Source organism: Dunckerocampus dactyliophorus, chromosome 7 (assembly GCF_027744805.1).
Source record: "Dunckerocampus dactyliophorus isolate RoL2022-P2 chromosome 7, RoL_Ddac_1.1, whole genome shotgun sequence".
NCBI classification, from domain to species: domain Eukaryota; kingdom Metazoa; phylum Chordata; class Actinopteri; order Syngnathiformes; family Syngnathidae; genus Dunckerocampus; species Dunckerocampus dactyliophorus.
The window spans coordinates 8,699,912-8,724,319 of NC_072825.1; the positions used below are offsets into that span (position 1 = coordinate 8,699,912).

A 24,408-nucleotide genomic window follows, 5' to 3' on the forward strand; every position below is an offset into this window, starting at 1 on the left:
AGGCAGGGGGAGGAGAGGAGCACATGCTTGGAGGGTAATCCCTTTTTCTTAACTGTTTCTACACTCATGCCACAAAAAAATCTATGCAGAGAGGTCTGTTAAATACCTTTTAACATGCAGTTTTACATTCAAAAAACAATGCCACAAACATGTCACATGAAATGGGGAAGTGAACATTTAACATAATTTTACCTGTCGTGGAGACTACTGGGCAAAAGTAGGACAACGACCATTTAACAGCAATTTGTTCACCAAAAAAAACATAGTGCTGCTGCCAAGTTTGACAAATGTAAAATGCATAAAAGCACGGCAAACACACCGCAACCTATGTGCAAACAATGTGGGCGGTGCTTATCAAAGCGGTTAGGTTTAGGTAGACTATTTTGTTTTCACAGCGGTGAATGACATTGCATTTGTCATTAAAGTTAAAACTGGGCCTTTTATTGTTTTTCCATTTTCACAATAACTGTAGTTTATTATTATATACAAATTTTGCATGTTAAATATTACATAAAACATAGCTTGTAGAGTTAATAAAGGATTTACGATGGCAACAATTTGACGTGGGGCGTCTAATTATTTCTATTGCCTATGTTTTCAATGAGAAAAAGTTTCAAATCTCTTTCTTTCCTACCTGTGGCAAGCAGAAAAGTGAGTGTGACCACACTGGCTGTCCTCATCCTGGCTCTTTTTGTACCTACAGATAAAACCAAGACACAATCAAAATCTGCTATCTTTATTGCAGCGTTGAACTGTACTGCTGCTTCAAATATTTTGCCGCTCTCGTGTAGCAAAATAAGGTAGTTAAAACATTACAAACATATGAAGCAGTGGGAAAAACCTATGGATGACACCGCCTGATGATGACGATGGTGCATCCACACACTACGACATTGAACTGAATTGTAAGTGCATTGTTACATTGTGCAGCATCACAAATGAAGGAAAATGGAAAGCAGGAGATTTCATATGAAGCCCAGATGAAATATCATTTCTGAAGTCCTGAGCCTGAGTCATTCTTCAAATATGGCCGTGTACTCTCAATTGATTCTAAGTGAAGAGGAAAAGTCAACAACAGGAGATGTAACGTCATTACTTTCAGGCAGAAGAGCTGTGATTTAGTGCAGCGTTAAATCCACCTGGCGGAAACAAATGCTCAAGTCAAAGAGTGTCCGAGCTTATTCAAGTCATGAATGTGAATACTTAAGCCACTACGCCACACACTTAAAAAAAATACAACAATCCAGGTGCATGTCAATAAATTACAATACCTTTGGAAAGTTAATTTATTTCAGTAGTTCAATTAAAAAAATGAATTCTCACATTCTATAGATTCACTACACACAGAGGGAAATATTTCAAGAATGTATTTCTTCATGTATGAATCATTTTGATGATAGTAGTTTTCAGCTCATAAAAACTATATCTCTTAAAATGTGACAAATTTTCAAATACTTGAACATTTGAAACGACTGGTACACACTCTAATCAGCAAATGAACTGCAAAATCGTCTTGAGCCTTTCTTTGCTTTAATTGCACTCCTGACATCAAATAGCTTTTGCCTCATATTCTAATTTATTGAGAGGCACCTCTGTGTGCTGAGTTGATTTGTTACTTTGTCAGTAATGTGTCCTTTTATTTACACAATATTATTATTCAACATTTCAAAAGATGTTTTTTTTTTTTTTTTTATTTCAGGACTAAATTTACTGTAGTTTTAGTTGACTAAAATATTATGAAATTTAAACTAAAACTAAACCCAATTAATTTAGGCACTAAAATATGACTAAAACTAAATTCAAAACTGCTGTCAAAATGAACACTGGCCTATTAAAACTGCAGTGCCTCTCACACTCTTATACCTGTAGCAGAAGCAAACATTTACACCATATACTGTATATTCACCATACAGTACACTATACAGTATATTAACACATAACCTCCTTAGTAGGGGGAAATATTAAATGTGCCATTCATTTACTTACAGAGTTTCAAAAAAAGATATCAAAACTTACCAAAAACGGTTCTTGTTCAGAAAAATAAGATGCTTGTGGATCCCTGACCAGGTAGGTATTATATGGCGAAATAAATTTTCATATTGCTGGGACACAACATTCCAACCCCCCCTTGCTTTGCTTATTGAGTGACCCGCAAAGGTTGAATAGAGGCAACTGAACTCTTCTTGTTTGTTGAAAGATCGTCAACAAATAAGAAGAGTTCAGTTGCCTCAATCCAGCCTATGCGGGTCAGCCAGAATCTATACAGACTTATTGGGCAAATTAAAGAAAAACTGCAGTTTTTTGTGGAATTATGCCCATCATCCACAATCCTTATGTGAGGCATGAACACACGTCTTTCTTCTTTACATAATGTGACCTGCATATTAACCAAGCTACCGCAACATTGTTATTATTATTGTTATTAACACTGTAAAGCCGAAGAACTACTTTAAGGGCGTAGTGACACCTCGCCACACCACACCGCCACATAGCTACTAGCTACAGATTTGCTCTGCCAGGGAAAAGTGTGAGCTACACTTCCCCTGTTATACAGAATTTATTTGACTTTGGTGTTTTGTTGGTATGCAAATTTGGAGCGACCGGACCGGAGCAGGAGGAGATAGAGAAGAATAGAAATGAAAACAGAGAGGCGAGTGCGGGGATAAGAGGGGGACAAAAAAAGAGAGAGACAAGGACAACAGCAGCAACAACAACAACTGCGAAAACAATAACAAAACAACAGAAACAAACAGGACTACATCAGCAAATGACTGTGACGGCTATAAACGAAGGAGGCATCGCCACACACCCACACGACGGAGGCCCAGGCGGCACAGATGTAACACCCAGCACCAACCCCCACAGAGCAAACCCCTCTGTATCCTCATAAAAATAAATAAATAAATAAATAAATAAATAAAAGCACGCACGCACGCACACACACACACACACACACACTATGGTCGACTGCCCGATACACGGAAGCCTCGTTGCAAGACGTCCCCTGCTACTAGGGACCTAGGGCACAGCGGAGTAGGGGAACACAACCCAGATAGGGAGCAAGAAAAACCCCAGCCCCCCCCATCCTAGCGGCAGAACGTTACCAGCAAGGCAGGTTGGAGGTGTTTTAATAGCGGGCTTTGTAGGCGGAATAGGGGTGTCCCATTACGTACATTAATTAGCTGCCTCTTATTAGCGGTTTTTATATCTTTAGAACGCACAGAAACGAGTGTGTTCATGTCTCACATAAGGATTGTGGATGATGGGCATAATTCCACAAAAAAGTGCAGTTTTCCTTTAAGCAATGGGCCGTAAGGACAGCCCTGTCGTGTGGGCCGACAGAGGTGAAAATATTGACATTTGTCCTGAGGGACAAAGAGAACTTTAATCCATGAAATAAAAACTGTTGCCAAAACAAACATCCTCTGGATCAGGAGTAGAACATTGAGCAGATAGAAGGACACATTTCTCAAATACATGATTAATATCCGTAGTTAAGGATAAGTCAAATGATAAGTCTGGAACCAAAAGCTCGGGAAGGCATGGGAGCTTCAGGGTCCATGGCAGATGTCTGAGGCGTTTGAAAGCTCTGCCAGGAAAATGCCATGTCAAGGTTACCGAAGCTCAAAACAAGGCGTTAGGCGTTAGTGGGACATGGCGGCCATATGACAAGCTAGCGTTGAGTGACATGTTTGACTAACCTTTGTAGGACTGAGAATGATAATAATGACTACACGATGGTCATAATTGCCTGTTTATTCTTGGTGCTCTCTGAAGCCATGAAATATTCAAGATATAAAGATTTTTTTTGTTTGTTTTTACAACATATGGACATTGCAGCACTCACACAGCACACAGAAACAGACACACACATATACTGTAGTGTATTGGCTTTCACAACAGTGGTTGTGTGGTATTAGTGGGGGGAAAAAAAACAATTACTTGAAACAATATGGCAACAAAGGACCATGCTTCTCTCATGGTCTATAGCAGCACCTTCTCCGGGGGGTGCCAGTGGACCTTAGCGGTTGGCGTGGCAGCTTGAGAAAAAGTAAACAACAAATATTTAAAAACCTGCTACTATTAACTTCTGCTACATGCTACAAGGTCTGATATTAAAGGCCCCCTATTATGCAAAAGTGGTGTTTTACTAATGTTCTAACAGTAATATGCGTCTCCAAAGCCTGTTTATGAGCACCAAAAGCTATCATCTCCCTCACTTGTTTGCTCCACTTTTGAGAGAAGAGGCCTTTAAACAGTGGCTTTTGACATTGCGGGTTTCCATGACGTCATTAAGGAAAAAGGTCCTTCCTCATGGACATGATACCGCTTCTGGCCCGCCCCGAGCTAGATGTACTGTATATGCCCACCACTTCATGGAGGACAGCTTAAAAGGCTTTGCTACACATCTTAAAATAAAGCTCTGCCAACTACCCATCAGTCAGCTGCAGACAAGGGAGCTGTAAGTTGAATCATTCTGTTTTTCTTCAGCGAATACGGTAATATGCTATTGCGGCTAACGTGTCTGTCCTGTCCCACTCCTTAATGTTACGTTGTTGTATGTGATTCACGTATGCCTTCTACTACGTTGGACAATTGCAGAGTTACAATGTATATGTAAAAAGTGGATAAAGTGCACAATAGCGCTTCTTGGAGACACACACTGGAGATCGGCGTGGACCTCATTAGCATTAAAGCAACAAACACACAAACCTATGTGTTCCCAGCAAGGCTTGGGACCTTAAAATTGGTGAAAAATACTATAACAGGGGACCTTTAATATTAAAATAATTTTCGATGGCGAGACATTGTGGGCAAGATTGAGCGCACTACATGACTGCAACCAGCAGAGGCACTGTTGATTCAGTCCCAGCTAATTGAGCTGCATCCACTATGACAAATCGGAGCATCGTGATAGTGTCACATTACGCCCAAATGCTTTATTGAAAACTCACATTCTTCACAATTTGGCAGTGTCCATTTGTCTAGTGTATGTGGCTCAAATTTGGTGGCCATGGCTGCAATGTTCCAGGACGAGTTTATCTTTGAAGGATCCCCAGAAAATTGCAGGTGTACCTCATGTTTTGGCTCGTGAGTATAATGTATTATGTAAATGGGCCTGCAACAGACAGAAAAGAAGCCCAATGATCCAATACACCGACAGCACTAAAAAATAAAAGAAAACAGTCAAAGTTACAACAACATTTACTGTTGTTTTTCACGCTCATAACTTGTGGAACACCAACACTTGGTTTTCTTCACGTACATCGACACCCCGCACGCACAACACACACATACACACACGGAGAGATGAAAGTGCACTAAACACAAGCGTGTATTACAGGCAAAACACACACATCTTTATCACTCCTGTGATGAACACACCCACGCATATACTGTATATAAAGTGTAAGATGACAAAAGCCTGCATGTTTTCTGTGGCCATGCTGCATTCAGTGGTATCAGGTACATTTGAACACAACATGGGAATACTGCGAGAGAGCTTGCAATAATATCAGATAAGAACCCTGAAAACAGCAAATATAGACTCCATACATTTCATTGTTTGCCTTTTAAATTAGCTTGATGCATTAGTGTGTATTAGTTGATATAGTATAGCATGTATATATATATATATATATATACTGTATATATATATATATACGTATATAGACTTTTTTAAATATTCTGATTGGTGAGAAATGTAAATTCTTCTTTATTATTTAGTATGATACAATAACCATTCCATACACAAAATTCAATTAGAGGGTTAATAAAGGTGTTTACACATGCATTATTTACAAGGCTGGAGTGTGTGTTCGCGTCTTTGAAATGCATTTTTTTTCCCACAGATATATTTAGTGTTAATTTTAGCCAGAATGCCAGGCTTTTGTCCATTCATAGACCACCATTGGCCATTTAACATGGAGGCACGTTTTGTATTACATATTTTTGGATATATCAGTTCATATTTAGCATCAAGTCGAACCTTCATGTAAATATTATGGCTTTAGTGTGTAAATGCTGAATTATTTTCTGATATCACAAATCCATTCGGAAATTTTAATAGAATTCTTCCTTACTTTCTGTAGTTGACTGATCACGCATGTTCTTTTTCTGTGCTTCTACTGTTAATCCATTTTTGTTTTGGTCAATATCAACACACCCAAATTGGACTGTCATTAGTTTTCCATGAGGTAGAGGCATGTGTTAGTCACATGACCACACATATATCTGTAGCAAGATTGTGTTAACTGAATAACAAAGTCAAGTTTGACAAATCTAGATGGAGCGATGACAAAATACTATTTCGGATACATTAAATGAGTCATTTACAGGAGGGGTTCCCAACCAGTGGGGCGTGGACCAGTAATGGGCCGTGGGCAGGGCTGAGCCAGGCCGCATATATAAACGGCTACATTTAATTTGATGTAAGTGGTTATCGATATAGAAATAATATGTTTGATAAACAAATTTTATTTCAAAAATAACATAGAAGAACATTAGCACTGGCCTTTGTCAGCAAAAACAATAATGTAAAAAAAATAACTCACTGCTCAGTGCTGGATGACAAACGTGCTAATTATTTTAGTCAAAATGGTTGAGAACCCCCTGAGCTACAATATAAAGGATGACAGATCGTTTTTTTTAAATCTTCATATTGCCGTAGGAAGTAAAATAATGCCTGAAAGAAGTAACAAAATGCTAGAGGAAAAAAGCTAATATTGTCATTTACCGCAAAAAAATGAACAGACCAATCAGCATCCTTAGAGGGGTGTCAGTAAAGGGGCAGGATGAGGAAAAGCTTGTGAGCAATGGAGCCCTAGCAATTAGCATGGCTTTGCCATGGTTGCAGTTTTATCAGAACGGGACAACATGGCTTGACGACCACCTTCAAACTGTGTTTTTTCCAAACGGTTCCAAACTATCAGCTCTTTCTAGTTGAGAATGACCTTCACATTTCATTTAAACGGCTAAACACACTTCAGTCGTTTTGTTGCTTTCTACAAAACTGCGAGTTTTTAATTTACCTTCTTGCAAATTCAAAATCTGAAATTACACAACAATGGCGGCGCCCAAAGAGATGATATGAATTAGTTTATAAACTACATTTATTGTAGAAGTAGGAACTGCAGAGTAACTCAAGATACTATATTATTGCGATATTTTGTCAATGATATCAATATTATTCCATTGCACCAGTTTTTCTCTGTGATAAATTGCGGAAAACCAACAAATGAGGATACTCAATAAGCGATAAGCGGACGTCAACGTAATCAAATGATGGACATCATGTTAAAATGGCAAACTCGTCATTAACTGTCATCAATCGATATCTGTTGTTGGTATATCAATACTGTACCGTGAGAGATAGCGCTCTATAAATACAGTATACAGTATGTTGTAAACTCATTTTCAACTCATTATCCCACCGCTTCTGGTTTTAGTAGATATGACAACTTACCACAACCAGTACAGCGTGGACATTTGTGTGATTTGTTCATAGGCTGTCTATTCATTCCATACGCTGTTCCTAAATAAAACAAATATTAGCTTGAGTCACAGTCGTCAGCGATGTTTCTTGCTTAAATCCGACTTTAAAAACTTCATATTTCTGATTTCCCAGTAGCCTTGAATGCAGCATTTAACTAATAGTGGTGATGGTAAAATTGCTGTGTTTTAAAGTTGTGTATAACCTACCTGGTTGTTGTTTTCTAAATGTGATTGCATATCATGGGTGACGTTGACATCAAAAAGAGCTGCTTTTTTTTTGTTGTTTTGCATATTTTGCATGCTAGTACGTAAATAGGCATTCAGTGTTATGGTGAGGCCAAATTTAAGATGTTTTAGTGAAATACCATTAGAAGATACCTTATGTGGACGTTCTAATTGTAAACTCTGCAAAGGATTTCATTTGCAGTCTGGCACTTTTTTTTACATCTTAAAAAAGATAAAAGGCTGCAAGAAATGTGCAGCTAAAGCGGGGGGCACACACATAAAGACAATATGGACGATGATTTATATGTTATCCTCTGATGTGTTAAGAGTGACTTTACACGTCCTCATCTGCTCGGAAAACAACAGAAATATATGTTAATAAACATTTTTTTAATATATTTATTTCGCCAAGGTTGGGGCCTGGCCTATGACTGTCACGGAGTGAGCCAATCCGGAAGAAGGCGGAAGTATATGAAGACAAAAGACGGCGATCGGCAACAACGGGCTGCTCAAAGTTAGACAAAGTACAGTAAGGGAGGCTACACTTTTTGAAATGTGGCAAACATGAGTGTCATACCACTTGTATCACAATAGAAATGACGAGAAGATGTACCGCCTCGATGGAGTTAGCAGGTAAGCGCACAGCTAGCCTCGCTTCTATTTACGTTACTGCCACTTGTAGGTCAGCCCGGGTATTAAGTCATCAGAACATCGGCTATATGCGTGTGTACCCCACTTTAGATGTGTAACAATCCAAAGGTTTCCGTGAGATAAAATAATGTAAGTTTACACAATGCTCAGGCATTAGACAAGGTCAACAAACGTCCCACTTTTTTAGAGGAGGTGTTTCTCTAAAAAGTGATGGTGCAAGGTGAGGATCTGCAGGGTTAGGTTCCCCTTGGGTATTTGTAGGGACAGTTCTAACGTGGTGGTGGCGGTGGTGGTGGGATCTTCACATTTGCCCACTTTGGTTTATCCGGATTCACTTCACTTTTTTTAGGAGGTACCTCCGATAAGATCTGCTTGATCCGGGCCTGGCTCGGGGGTGCCTGTGTTGATAAATTAGAAATGTGGTTATTACGTGTAGCGAAAGGATGATTATCGTTTAATGCCAGGACGTACAATTGGGGATGGGTTCTGGTGCGGTCGGCATGGAGTTCTCGGTTGGATCAGGTGCAAAAGGAATGTTATTGGATTCTGGTGCTCCCGGGCTGGTGGCTTTTAGGGTGGCGGCAGGTTTCAGATCAGCTGGACTGACGGCATTCATGGGTTCCGGACTTGAGACTGGACTGGGCTTTACGTCCGCTGATTTGGGCACGTCCAAGTTGACCGACTGATGATCGGGGGTTTTCTTGGTCTCAGGGACTGCTTTGGTTTCAGCTAGTGGACTTGGTTTTACTTCCATAGCTGCTGGTGACTTGGTTTCCGGGGCAACAGAGATGCTCACAGCCTCCGAGTCAGGGATTTGATCGGGGGCGTCAGTGTCAGTGTCCAGCGGGAGAGCGGTGTTAAAGCCAACACCAGAGTCACTGGTGTCAAGGTTACCAATGCCAACCTCTTTAGAAGACACCTCCAGACCCTGCGTCCACAAAATCAATAGGTGAGAATCCTGGGAATACATGAATAATTCCTTACAAAGTCCATAAATGTCTTACTTTAATGTCCACCTCAGTGCTCTGAGATTTCTCTGTGTTGTCCGCCTGGGAATGCTTGGATTCCTCACTGAGCTTGGTGATGTTCTTTACCACCTTTAAAATGAAACCAAAATACTTACACTCACCCTTTTTATTCTTGTAATACTACAACTTTATTCATGTACATTCTTCCCTCTCTATTACGCGGTTCGAATATCGCTCCCTCACTATATCACGTTTTTTTTAAAATAGTTTATTAATAAATGATTACTGTTTCATGGTTGTCTATGGCCTCTTAGTAGTCAAAAAATATTGAAAGAGACGTTACAGTATATGCAGTATTCTGGTCACTAGGCCTCAGTAAAGTTACGAGACGTGATGTTAGATTACATTGCCTTTCACACTGCATGGAGACTAGCTTCTGAGGCAGCAGAGCTGAGCCGACATGCCATGGCTGAGATCGAGTGGAAAAAAAGGTTCTCCTCTCATTCTGTGTGGAAGTGGTAATTTTTTGGCTTCTTTGTCCTTCTTCCCCACTCCGTTTGAAACACTTTCTTAAGTTTTGAATAATTGGAGAGGCTAACTAATTAGCTCGGTAGCTTGTTATGCTCATGGCAGCCGTCTGTTATGTCCCTGCAGTGATCCCGTAGCCTGCGCAATGTGATGTAAATAAAGAATAATAGGAGTGTAAAAGTGACTTGGGGCGTTCGTTCATGTCTACAGGGCTTTAATAATATTAAAACCTGTATTAAAAAGTCCTAAACAGGTTTTCTATCCTCTAACTACAAAAATATTCCGTTTATTAAAACTGAATCTTACTTCACGGAAATTCATTTACAGCGGTCAAGTCTGGAACCAATTAACCGCGATAAACAAGGGACGACTGTAATGGCATTATTCTTCGAATAAGAAAAAAATTCAACTTTGTTCTCGCAATTTTACAACTTTATTCTTATTACTTTTTTCTTGTATAAATACGTATTTTGTAACATTGTGACTTGATTTTGTTTGTCAAAATGATGCAACATGGTTCTCACAGTTTTAAAACGTCAGCCTCCTAATATTACAGCTTTTTTTCGTATGGCATTACAACTTTATTCTCTTATTCCAGTAAAAATGTTACTTTGTATTGTTATAGTATTAAGATTTTTTTGTCTTAAAAATAGAACTTTATTTTTTAAATATGTTTTTTTCTCGAAAATGCAACTTGGTTCTGGCAGTTTTAAAAATGTATTCTCATAATATTACAACTTTTTTTTCTTCTACATAAACAGTGTTTGTGGTACTTTGTCGCTTTATTGGAAAGTTTTTTTTCATGACATTCTGATATTCTGCATACATACAAAACATGCTTCATTTTTGCGATATTATGATTTTTTTCGCATAAAAATGCAACTTTACTGACTCAACTTCTCATAATATTACAACTTTTTTCTTCTGACATTTCTCATAAATAAAGATTTTCATTACAACTTTATTCATACAATTTCACTTCACTTAACAAATTTTACACTTTTAACACTTTTTATTTACATCCATCCATCCATCCATCCATCCATTTTCTATTGTAACTTAATTCCTTTATTATTCGGAGATTCTCGTATAAGTATGACTTTTATCCTTGTATTTTATTGTTTGGATATTACAACTTTATTAGTGTGACTATTTTTGTTAAAAAAAATATTTTTTGTAACGTCACACACAACTTTATTTATTTGTAAAATTAAAGAAAAAAATTCTCCTAACACTTCCATCCAGCCATCCATTTTCTATGCCGCTTAACCTCATTAGGGTCGCGGGGGTGTGATGGAGCCTATTCCAGCTGACTTTGGGCGAGAGGCGGGGTACACCCTGGACTGGTCGCCAGCCAATGGCAGGGCACATATAGACAAACAACCATTCACACTCACATTCATACCTATGGACAATTTAGAGACGCCAATTAACCTAACATGCATGTTTTTAGAATGTGGCAGGAAACCGGAGTTCCCGGAGAAAACCCGCGCACGCACGGGGAGAAGATGCAAACTCCACACAGAGATGCGCAAGCGGAGATTCGGCTGTGTGACCAACATGCTAACCACTCGGCCACCGTGCGGCCCTCTCCTAACATGTATAACTTCAATATATTTTTAAAAGAAAACAACTTTATTGTCATAACATCACTGCTATATTCTTGTTTTTCTCCCTGTTTAGATCAGGATAAATAACATCACCAGCTACAGTGTGTAAACTGTCTGCCCAACCTGTCTGAAGGCCTCTCCCTCCTCTTCCTTGCCAGCATTCTGGGCAATCTTCTCCAAGGCGGCGGCCCTCTTGGCCCTCTTCTTGACTTTGATCAGGCAGGACAGCAGGCAAGCCAGCAGGAGGAAGACCAGCAGGCCCAGCAGGGCGATGATGGCGACATAGAGAGACTCCAGCTTGTAGGCTGCAAAGAAAGTCAATGAGCCAACTGAACTTTTTTGGACTTTCTGACTTCCTGACAAAATAAGTCCACTCTTACGTTTTAGTTCCAAGTGGATGCTGGACACAGGGAATCCCAGAATGTCAGTAACTTTGAACAGACCTTCATCAGAACGCTTGACCTTATCCAAGATGACCTGTGACCCTTCCATGGACAGGCGGCCCTCAAAGCCCAGCTCTGTTTGGACCTACAGTCAAACCACATGTATGCTTTATATACAGCATATGTGCTCACTGATGACTACCGGGTACATGAGGTACAATCTATTGAGATATTCATAAAAAAAAAAAAAGAAAGAAAAAAGACATTTTTGGTGAAAAAAATACAACTATATTTCATACAATTACACGTTTTTTCTTATAAAAATATGTCTTTAGTCGTGTAATGACACAACTTTATTCCCTTCTTTACTGTTATATTAGGAGATTTATCTCATAGAAGTGCAACTTCATTTCCACAATTTTACAACGTTATTCTCACAATATTATATCATTTTTCCTCATAAAACTATAATTTTTGGTACATCACGTCACTGTTATAATGGGACTTTTCTTGTAAAAAATTACACTTTATTCTCGCACTATTAAAAAATGTTTTCCTCATAAAGCTATGACTTTTTTTGTAGTATTGCAGCTTTTTTTCCTCAAACAAATATGACTGTCTTCATGTAATATTCAGACAAAATATTACATGTTTTTCTTGCAACATAAAAAAAATGGTCACAAAAACTCCTATGTTGTTAACTTATAATTAACTACGCTACATTTTTTTTCTACACATGATAAAATAATGAATGACAAGAACTTGTAATTAAAAAAAGCAATAAAATAGTAATTACATGTGTAAATTCCCCTTTATCCATCAGCAGGCGGGGTGTGTGGTCAGTGTCAGGGCTGTAGTACAAGTGCACCAAAGAGCTGTTGAGCATCAGGTTGATTTTCAGCTTTTCCCCATGAAGCAGGTTCTCAAAGTTCTGGTGCTCTGAGAGAAAACATGGGGGGCGTGAGTTGACAGGAAATGGAGCCGTGCATCACACAGTTCAGCCAGGAGGCCCGTGGCTGTGAATCACATTACGCTGTTAGAGACCATCATCGCTTCCAGAAGCCATTACGGCAAACCGAGAGTGATTAGCAGGCAAGACGGCAACACAACAACCAATGTGATGTGTTGTCATCACTTTGCACTCACCGATGACGTGGAGACACACTTTCCTCTTAATACTGCCTCGAGCGTCCCTGATGGTGTAGCTGCCCTCGTCCGCCCCCGTCGCTGTCTTCAGGACGACATGGTGGTCACTGACGCTGACTCGACCCTTGTAGCCCTCTCTGGCCACGCCCGTGCTTGTCAGCAGCACCAGGGCAGGTCTGCAAAAGAAGGTTGATTCGTTCCGGTCATTATATATGAGCAGTTAACAGCAGGGTGCACCAGTCATATTGAGGATACTTGATCAGTATTTCTGTAATAGGTGCTTAAAAACAGCACAACACTCCTGTATAGAGGATCTTTGACTAGCATTTTTGCAGTAGATCATTAAAAACGGCAGAATGTTCCTGTCATAGAGGATCTTGGATTAGCATTTTTGCTGTAGGTTCTTAAAACCATTGGAGCGCTCCCTATCGCATAGAGGATCCTTGACTAGCATTTTTGCAGTCAGTCCTTAAAAGCAGCAGAGCTCTCCTGTCATATAGAGGATCTTTGACTGGGGTTTTTGCAGCTGATCGATCATTAAAAACAGCAGTGCTCCAGTAATATAGAAGGTCTTTGACTAGCAAGGTCCCAAAAAACAGCAGAGCGCTTTTGTCAAATAGAGGATCTTGGATTAGGATGTTTGCTGTCAGCCCATAAAACCACTAGAGCGCTCCTGTTATATAGAGGACCTTTGACTGGTGATTTCATTGCGTTTTTTCTCCTGACCTTTTATGTTTTTTTTCAGCGTGGGCCATAATAGTCCTTAGATCATGCCACGAGCCAAGAATAATGCACTGCGGGTCGCAAATGGCCCCTGGGCCGGACTTTGGGCACTCCTAATGTCCTGTAAGTGTTAATACAGCTCTTGCATTGGTTGTCATTAGATTGTCAGGTGTGACTCCATTTTGGAAAAAGCATCATCAGTTAGCATACCTGGCTGTCAGGTTGGCCTCCACAGCGCTGGGCCTGTACTCCAAGGTGATGGGGGCTGTCACCCCCAACAGCGGCATACGGTAATTTTCCCCATATTTAACGGTCTGCTCGTTAGTACAATCTAGGAGGTAAAAGCAGAGTGTTTGGCACTTAAGTGAAAGGAAGCAGGAGGAATAATTGCAGTGGACAGCAGAGTGCCTGGCTATTAAGTAGGGACGAGTGACGGAGGAAGACATCACTAGTGGAGTCTGAGCAGGAGAATGAAGAGGGGTGGAAAAGCTTGACAGATGTAGCAAAAAAAAAAGGGAACAGACTGTCAAGAAGTGAGGGAGCACTGATCCAGAAATGTCGGTGCTAGAATTAGGGGGAAGTAAAGACAGCAGGGAAGGAGGAAGAGTGGGCTGTTGCTTAAAGAGCTGCATAATTACTGGCTGGCAGCTCCACGGAGAGAAGACACACGATCACAACAAACATACACACCTCGTCATCAGCTGGCAACACACCACACACTCCATATGGCACAGCTTCCACATATTACTGCACTGCGGTCGCCTTTACCCACGCTTGGTTTCATCCCACTGCTGCCCTCCATGCTTGAATTCGTCTCTCCTTTCACTCATTTTTATGTCTTCTTTCATGCTAACAGTAATATCTGTCTGGAGCCTGTTTATGAACACCGAACATGAGAAAAATCTGTCATCTCCCTCACTTGTTTGCTCTACTGTTGAGCACTCAAATGTTAGCTTTGAAGTTCTGAAGTCATAAACGAATAACTTCTTTCCTCATGGACATGATACCACGTCTGACACAACCCTAGCTAGATGAGCCCGCTCCCTGTGTACACCCACCACTTCACTAACGATAACTTTGTAAAAGAAAAACAACAAAAAAAGGAAAAAGTAGGCTTCGCTACATATCTTAAAACAAAGCCCAAGCTACACCAACTATCTGTTAGGGAAGTGAACGATAAACCGATGCAACCGGATACCCAGTTTGAGGAGCGAACGATTCTGATGTGCCGGTAAAAGACTCCTAATCAGACATAAATCTTTAGATGAATCGATTGTGATCGCGAGAAGCAATCGGTTGACCGTGTCTTATAAACAACACGAGAGCCTGGGCTGCCGGTGAAGGGATTGTCACGCAGGCGCCATAACTTGCCATGGCTGAAGACGGAATGCTAGCTAGGGCCAGCTAGAGCGCCGGCTAGCTAGACCAACAGAGGCGAGTATGGTCATTTTTCTGCTTTGTAACTTGATTACTTTGAAATGTTGCTCCTGGAGTGTTGAAAGCACTTTGCTCAATCTGAAAGGACATTTTGAGTATGGGATTTTTTACTTTTCCAAGCTAAAAAGGCATTTTCATTGCACTCGTGTGACAAATAGTTCTATTTACATGTTATTCTGTTGACTTTATTTTTGCCAGTGCCTTACAGCATGCTTGGGGATATGATGTGCTCTTTTACACAATGGAAAATACTGTAAGAATGCCACTTTCATGTCATTGGTATCTTCATTTTACAACAAACATTAACTTTAGAATTGAATCAGACTGTTTTTAAAATATATATCATTTTTGAAAACGTATCGTAACATGTCTATCGTCTGTCACCAACAGATTTACACCCCCACTAGCTAATATGGGACTTTTAACCAAAAAAAACCCCACAAGACATTACAGAGCCAAGACGGCCAAGGTAGCTAAGGTCACCCTTACCTCGAACTATAAGTGAGATGCGTCTGACATCCTCCGGGTCCTCTGGGTTCTTTACGGTGTACACTCCCTCGTCTCCTTCGCCCACAGAGTCGATGATAAGGTACCTGTAGTGGGTGTTAATTTTGGCCCTGTTGTTGACCACTTGGCCGGCCCGCATCAGGACCACATCGGGGGAGCGTGGAGCCGACCTGTTGCGAAAAATCACCTCCAGGTCGCTGGCGTGCAGCATGATGTGGAAATCCTCACCGTGGAACAACGTCATGGATTCCTCATTGACTGGTTCCAAGCAAGCAAGGAAGGAAGGAATATTATTAACATGCACAAACGTTAATGCACTCCTCACATTTAAGTAAGTATTTCTATGACCGTACAGATTCTCAAGGGGCAATACTATAGAAAGTAAACTCGGTAGTCAGTTTGTGTAGCTTCTCTAGATGTACTATCCACTGAAAATGAGTCAACACACAGCCATTATTGTCTAAATAGCAGGCAAAACAAAACACTGTATAGTAGAGGACAAGGGAGGGTGCAAGTGATACTTACCTTTACCAGAGACTGACAGAACTGTGGACAGAAATAACATGAAATGAGTGCTAGTTGTTGGTCTTACACTGCTAACACGTAAGTACAAAAAGACACCATCTTTACAAGTACTGTGGAGTCTGTAACGTCAAATGCCCCTGAGATCGTACAAAAATATTCTGAAAACATATTCACAAAAAGGGTGCATAGTACGAGTGACGTTTATGACGTTCAAAAGCACAAGAAATGGGTGTTAAAAGAAGGAAGCTTTTTTATTGTTGAAATTATTTTTTATTATACATTGATGATCAGTGTTGGGCTAATTAGGTAATTACTAATTATTTCCCATAAGCGTAATTTAATTAGTAATGGAATTACTCCTTCATAAAGAAATTAGTTACCAGGAAAAGTAGCCTAATGATTGAGTTTTTTATGATTGTGTTTTGAATTATTGTTTGTTTTTTTTTTAAACCCTCAAAAACATAAAATACTTCAGATTAACCTTTGTAGTGGGTGTGGCGTTGAGAGATTTTTCATGAATTTCAGGCGGAGGGCTGAACTGGTGACTTGCAACTCTCTACCAAAACACTCGGGGGGGGGGGGGGGGGTCTTCTCTGAGAGTGACAACTCTCGTTGACTAGCTATTTAGTTTTCTGTGTAGTAGTAATGTTGCCTGTACAGTTAATAAAGCTGTTATGATGGTGACTGGAACAGATTATTTCCATTACCAATGTTTCCAGTCTTTAAAATCTTTCTTTCCTACCTGTGGCAAGCAGAAAGGTGAGTGTGATGACACCGGCTGTCCTCATCCTGGCTCTTTGTAGCACCTACAGATAAAACCAGGACACAATCAAAGCCTGTTATCTTTATTAACGCCTTGAACTGTACTGCATCGTACAAAGAGCTGTGTGAAATATTTTGCTGCTCTCATGTAGCTAAATAAGGTAGTTAAAACATTGGAAAAAGTGCAGCTGCATTTCTCATGCATATTCATGGCACAATTGATGCATGACATCACCTGACGATGATGATAGTGCATCCGCGCACTGTGACACTGAACCGCACTGTAAGTGCATTATTACACTGTGCAGCAGAACAAATGAAGGGAAATGGAAAGCAAGAGAGATCATATAAAGCCCAGTCTGAAGATTAAATATCATTTCTGATGTCCTGAGCCTGAGTCATTGTTCAAATATGGCCGTGTACTCGATTCTAAGTGAAGACGAAAGGTCAACAACAGGAGATGTAATATCATTACTTTCAGGCAGAAGAGCTGTGATTTACTGCAGCGTTAAATCCCCCTGGTGGAAAAAAATGCTCAAGTCTGAGTGTCAGAGCTTATTCAAGTCATGAATGTGGATACTTACGCCACTACTGCACACATAAATAAACCAATACCAACAGTGTATCAATAGTATACATTTTAATACATGTTCCATACGTTATCCTTGGTTTATTATACATTTCCAATAAGTGTCCATACTGTATCATATTTATCTTTATGTATTATCTATGAAAATGAAATGCTCATAACGCCACCTCAAGTGTCAAATATCGACTTATGGACAAGGAAAATGTCATAGTGTAACCCAAAGCATGCCACGTCATGTGTCAGGGTTTGGTGAAGTCATGCAGAGGCAAAGAGCAGGTGAAAGAGTCTCTAATGCTTCAGCAGGTGGTGTGGAGGCGACAAAAACTAACAAAGAGCGACGGTGCATAAAACAGTCGCAGCAGCAGAACCGTGGGGAGAGGAGCTACACGGGAGATGTAGAGCTCGGCATCAAAAGCTCGGTTTAACGAATGACCCTATCACATAAAAAACACATCAAAATCACACACAATGAGCCAGCAAAGCCGAAGTCCACACGCTCTCCATGCAAAACCTACTAATTAATAATGAGGACCAGCTTCCTCAGAAAGAAATAAAGACAACCCAAAACAGCACAAAACAGGAAATGGATGTACAAAATAAGAGCACATAACAGGAACTAAGGAAAACCAACAGAAAAGAGTCTGAGCCATCAAGCGGGGCATGACATCATGATCCAAAGCATACCACATCACGCGTCAAACATCTATCGATAGACAGGAAATGTTCTTGATCCAAATCATACCACATCATGTGTCAAATATGTAAAGCCTGTGATCCAAATCATACCACATCATGTGTCAAATACGGACAACCCATGATCCAAATCATACCACATCATGTGTCCAATATGTAAAGCCCATGATCCAAATCATACCACATCATGTGTCAAATATGTAAAGCCTGTGATCCAACTCATACCACATCATGTGTCAATATGAAAAGCCCATGATCCAAATCATACCACATCAGGTATCAATCATGATGAAAAACAAACCACATTATATGTCAAACATCTATCTACAGTATCCATGTAAAAGGAAAAGCTCATGATCCAAAGCATACCACAGCATGTGTCAAACATCTGTCTATGAAAAGGAAGAGCTCATGATCCAAAGCATACCACATCATATGCCAAACATCTATCAATCTATGGAAAGGAAGAGCCCATAATCCAAAGCACACCACAGCATGTGTCAAACATCTATCATTGGTGTTCATAATCCAAAGCATACCACATCATTTAGCAAATATCCATCTAATTAGCTACTATAAGGAAAAAACACGTGATCCAAAGCTTACCACACCATTGTTTCATGTTTCTTGTTCTAGTCAAATTTTCCTACTTCACAAAGTGGCCGGTGAGTGATTTTGATAATACCCCTAAAAAGGTCTCAGATTGTGTGGAGCACTCGAGAGCTCCCATCCTATACACTGCTAAATAAATACTCACTGGGGTCATCATTAATCCTGCATGCAAATGTCATCAAACAGAACAATTGTCGCCTGCAGCCATCAGCGTTTCATGAAAGCGGTGCGGCAGCAGCGGAGTGACTTGTTCACTGCTTTGTGATGATGCTGAGTGTGCATCAACACCAGGAGGGGTCTACCTCAGTGAACATGCAGAAGCACACACAGTGCCCACCGCAGCCATCCTTTGGGCCGTGAAGCTGCACAGCACGCACGCATGCACGCACACACACACACAAACACACACACACACACACACACACACACACACACACATAACACAACAAATGTGCCATCTGCCATTTTTCCCTCCCTGCCTCCCTCTGTGCATGCATGCCCTCCTTTGGCCTCCATCATTCTTCTTCCTCCCACTTGTGTCAGCCTTCCTCACATCTTCAAGAACATCACAGTGGCCAGACACAGTGTGCGCCGTATCACCTCTCCTCCATTATTATTTTTATCGCTCTCCCGTCCTCTTTTACGTCTTATATAACACCATCCACCGTATCCCACTATGAAAAACAAAGCCGTCGCCTGTGTTCCTTCAAAAAGTTTACAAGCACAGGCAGATCTTTGTCCATCGCTTTAAAGAGGCGGAAATGCCTTTAGTGACTGCAGATGTGTGTGCGTGTACAAAGCTACCTCTGTGTCTTTCACTTCCTGTTTCACAATGATGAGAAGGACGCCATAAATTGAAAATACAAAGCTGAAGAAGGGAAAAAGTCTGAGACAAAGGATGGTCATGATTGTCAGCTGATTCATTGTGTCTTGAAGCAGTTGAGGTTGGTTGTTGGGTTTCAACCAGGAGAGGTGCTGTTGATTTGGTCTCAACTAGTTAGCTATCTAAAGAGGAACATGACATCAGCATCACAGGTCATGGCACTACCACATCAACGCTATGGCACAACTCCTTTATTCTGCTTAAAACGACACTGGCATGGAAACAGGAGTTCAAACCCATTAAAAGATGACTATGCTCTGTCATTCCTAATTAAATTGTTAGGTTTCCACACATCTGGAATTGCACTGACGGTCCCTTAAATCGATGAATTGATCATTCACTTTTACGAAGGAGGATTACGGCCGCACTGAAACTAAGAAAAGAGAATAAAGTCGTAATATCACGAGACAAATGTTGTGATCTAAGGAGAATAAAGTCACAATTTTACAAAAAAAAATTCAAAATTGGGGATTTAATTTCTGTAAAATTTCAAAATTGTCTAAAATTTTACAACTTTCTTGCACGTTTTTGAGATTTTTCCTGTAAATTATGACTTGTATTTTTTTCTATCAATATGAATTAATTTTCTTGTCACTGAGTTTTTTACAACATAATTCTCATACAATTTGCTACTGATTTATGACTATAATTTTTTATAATTTTTCTTACATTTTTTTACTTGTTCTCATAATATATGACACGACACTCGTAAAATTGTGATTTCTCTCCCGCCCGTAACTTTTCCTGTAACATCACAACTTAATTCTTGTAAAACAACTTCTTTCCCGTAAAACCTGCCATGATGTTACAACTTTATACTCGTAAAATTCAGGGGCGGGGGGGGAATCCCTTTCATTTTGGACATTCTTCTAAAATTAGACATTTTTTCTCAACATGGCACTCGTAAAATGACATTATTCCATACATAATTTACGACTTTCACGTGAAATGTTCACTTTTTTCGTAATATCACAACTTTAGTCTCCAAAAAATGGCGTCCGATTATGAAAAATTACATTTTTGTTCTTTCATATCTGACATTCTTGTTGTTTTCAGTTTTTTCTCATAATTTACAACAGTATATATTCATTTCTACGTTATACTACAATTGTGATCCTCCGTCTGTAAAAAAAAACGTTCTCATTAAAAAAAATTAATTTACATTATATATATATATATATATATATATATATATATATATATATATATACATATTTTTTAAATCTATTTCAATTTACAACTTTATTATAAACATTTTTTTTGACATTACGAAGTTTCTTACAATATCAATACCAACTTCTTGCATAATTTCACTTTTCCTTCCTGTAACATTCTGACGTTATTCTCATTATATTAGTGGTGTAGCGATTCATCTACTACATCGATGTATCTATTTATATTCCTATTATCCAACTACATCAATCTGTGTTCGGCAAGTTGCCATTCCAGACGACATCTCACGTCGTTTAAAAAGTAATCAATCGATTGCATCAATACTAGGAAATAAAGCATTGGATTTAAGCATGGCAGGCTTTACATGGATGTGTTTTTTTTAGCACTTGTCATGACAAAGACGTTAAACATTACTCGATTCAGCCTGCCTGTCTGTGAGGTCATCGCCACGCGCTAGCAGACAACAAAATGTAGCATGGTGGATGGATGGCAGAGGACAAGGCGGCGAGCAAGAAATAATTAAGCCACCATTGCGGTCCAGTGTGTGGAAACACTTTGGCTTTTGCAAACAGGGAGATGTTCTAAATAACTCGCTTGCTGTTTGTAGGATATGTCAAGTGAAATACCATGGCAACACAACAAATCTCTCCAACCACTTACCAAAGCGCCATGGGGTTTTACGTAACGCTGACCGTCCAGGTACCTCTCGTTCCCGCTACAGCAGCAGCGCAAGGTAATGTCAGCTCTTACTGTACTTTTATCGAAACTGTATTGAATATTGAAAATGACAGCAGAAAAGGTTAACATTCTGTTAATTCAACCTGAAGTGTTGGTTGCACTTTATTGAAATAACATGTGAATGCATTTGCCATTAATTATTGTTTCCTTGTTTGCTTATATCCAGAATTAATTTATATCTGATTCCCTTACAAAAAAACAACGGGAATCTAGTAAACTTCACCGGCACTGTCCAGTATCCAGGTATTTTATTTTACAGTCACACCGGTTGAATTTTTGGCTAAAAAGTTACTGACTCGATTTAAAGTTCCTAAATCATTTCGAATCGTATCGTTCTAAATGAACCAATACCGTCCTTGAATCATATCAGCAACCACAAATTGTGATACAAATCGAATCGTCATTAAAATGAATCGTTGGACCCCTACATAATATGAGACCTTTTTTCATACAGTACAATTCTTTCCTTTTTAAAGTGTTTGTAATACTCATTTGTTAATGTTCCTTTATAATGGATGAAGGGAGGCCACGCTTGGTGGTCCAAAGTGGAGAATGCAGCAGGAGAGGAAAAACAGTGTTGGGCTAATCAACATATAGCATGCAAAAAGGTCGATTTTTAGAGACAAAAAAACACACACAAGCGAGCTGGCTGTGAAAGTGATGAACTAAAGGATGAGACAGACTCCTTGCACCTGTCACATTCTGTCAAATCAGCCACTTTGAGGAGGAGGAGGCGGAAGAAGGCAATATAGGGTCATTACCACGCCATATCTGTTATTATTGACCAAAATGAAGCGGGGTTACACACACACTCGCGCAGGGATGCGTTATAAGGTGCTGCAAACATAACCAATAGTGCTGTGTGGTTAGTGTTGCAGGCTGTGGCTGCAGCGGTGGCGACACAGGCGGCGGCGGGGGGAAGTGAGGCAGGATGATGGAGCGTCCTCTCAGCTAATGGAGGCTGTTAAGCCTTTTAAGGCTTCACGGAACATACACAAACGCTATAGGAGGTCAAGGCTGCTTCGAAACATGAGCATGAGCGTTACTCTAAACGTACACATCTGACTGACGGACACCGCCCTCACTTGTCACTTTAATAGGTACACCTGAGAGTTGTTCAAAGATGGAAAATAATAATAATATGTTGCTTTATATATATATGACCCTATTCTGTAGCTAAATAGGTTGTGCAAAATGTTAGAAACACTACAGAAAATGTAACAACATAAATGACAGTGTCAATCACAAGTAAGCATTATTTCTTTTCCTTACAGTGCACCTAATGAATTGGACATAATTGCAATTAACAATTACATTTTGGGGTTTTAAAAAATATGGATTTATGCTTTTCAAGCAAATCGCGGGGCTAAGAACTGGATTACATCCAACAACATGGCAAAACATAACACCTTAACTACTAATACATGATAAACCATGAATTAAAGGTCCCAATCTTCTAGAAAAGTCCAGTACATCCCCCCCACCACCACCACCCCACCACCCACCCTCAAGGGCCCGGGACAGCAGGCACACGCATAACGCGCGAAAAAGCTGCAGAATTTAACCCGTCACGCACCGGCTACATTTGAGAACAAGTCAGCCGAACATGAGCACCTGTGAGCGGGGAAGAGAAGCGGCTCATACCTCGTTAAGGCAGTCTGGATGATGACGACGATGCAGGATGCTTGGCGGAGTCTGCAGAGGAAGCCCTGCAGTGCTGCTTACTGCTGCTGCGTGGGTCTCCCACTGTCTCCCTCTCCCTCCACTTCACGGCTCGCCCTCCTCGAGAGATGCTACCGCTTCTACTGCTGCTTCTGCGGCTGCACTCGGCGACTCGGGCTCAACATTTGGAAGACGTGCAAAATATGTCGAGCACTCGGACACACTCGACTCCTGTCGGGAAAGATCGGACACCTAACAAACCGATCCCCCCCTCCTTCCTCGTTTCACGTCAACCACGTTTATGTGACACGACTCCGAAAACACAGTGAAGGCAAGAGTCACGTATAAGAGCTCGTTTTGATTCTGGACTCATTATGGAAAGACGTTCACAAATGAAAATTGGAAGAAGCAAAATTAGTTCAATATCAATGGATCAACTGAATATCCCATTAATGATTTCAAAAGTATCATACAAATATTAAATAATACAAAATAAAAACAAATATAAAAGTTGAATTCATTTTAATGTACAATAGTACTTGCATATAAAATACTATACTGTGTGTTAAATATATTTTATTTCTAAAAACATTGACCAGCTAATAGTCATAACTAATAAAAAAAACAAATTGTATAAAATCAAAAGCATTTTATAACAACATTTTATACAAGCATTTTTTTTAATCCTAAATTATATTTACAATTAAATATCCTAAAATACTATAAAATATTTACAACATACAAAACCAAGAGCTTATTTTTTATATGCAATGGAACTTGCATAGATAAAATAGTATTGTAAAATTAATAAAAACATGCAATTAAAATTAAGAGCTTATTTTTAAATGCAATAGTACTTGCATTGAAAATTTGTATTGTACAATGAAAAAATAAAATATTTTATATTTTTATAGTCTTTGCATTAAAAAAATACTACAATACTGCATGTTATACTTATATTTAAAAATATATTTTAAAAAAGTAAAATAAAACCAGTCATCTTCTATGCCGCTTATCCTCACTAGGGTGGTTGGTATCCTGAAGCCTATCCCAGCTGACTTTGGGCAAGAGGCGGGGTACACCCTGGACTGGTCGCCAG

General features: G+C 39.8%; 1 protein-coding gene across 1 annotated transcript; it reads right to left on the reverse strand.

Annotated features, from left to right (window-relative positions):
- Positions 1-3,741: 3,741 nt before the first annotated feature.
- On the reverse strand, positions 3,742-23,592 carry LOC129185372 (uncharacterized). Its single transcript, XM_054782354.1, has 12 exons — positions 23,292-23,592; positions 16,940-17,003; positions 16,198-16,218; positions 15,655-15,930; positions 13,939-14,059; positions 13,006-13,181; positions 12,656-12,798; positions 11,857-12,004; positions 11,600-11,781; positions 9,375-9,467; positions 8,842-9,298; positions 3,742-8,768 (listed from the first exon to the last, which is right to left on the reverse strand). The coding sequence occupies exons 2-12, from the start codon at positions 16,983-16,985 to the stop codon at positions 8,716-8,718; spliced, it is 1,716 nt and encodes a 571-aa protein (XP_054638329.1). The 5' UTR covers positions 16,986-17,003; positions 23,292-23,592; the 3' UTR covers positions 3,742-8,715.
- Positions 23,593-24,408: the final 816 nt, after the last annotated feature.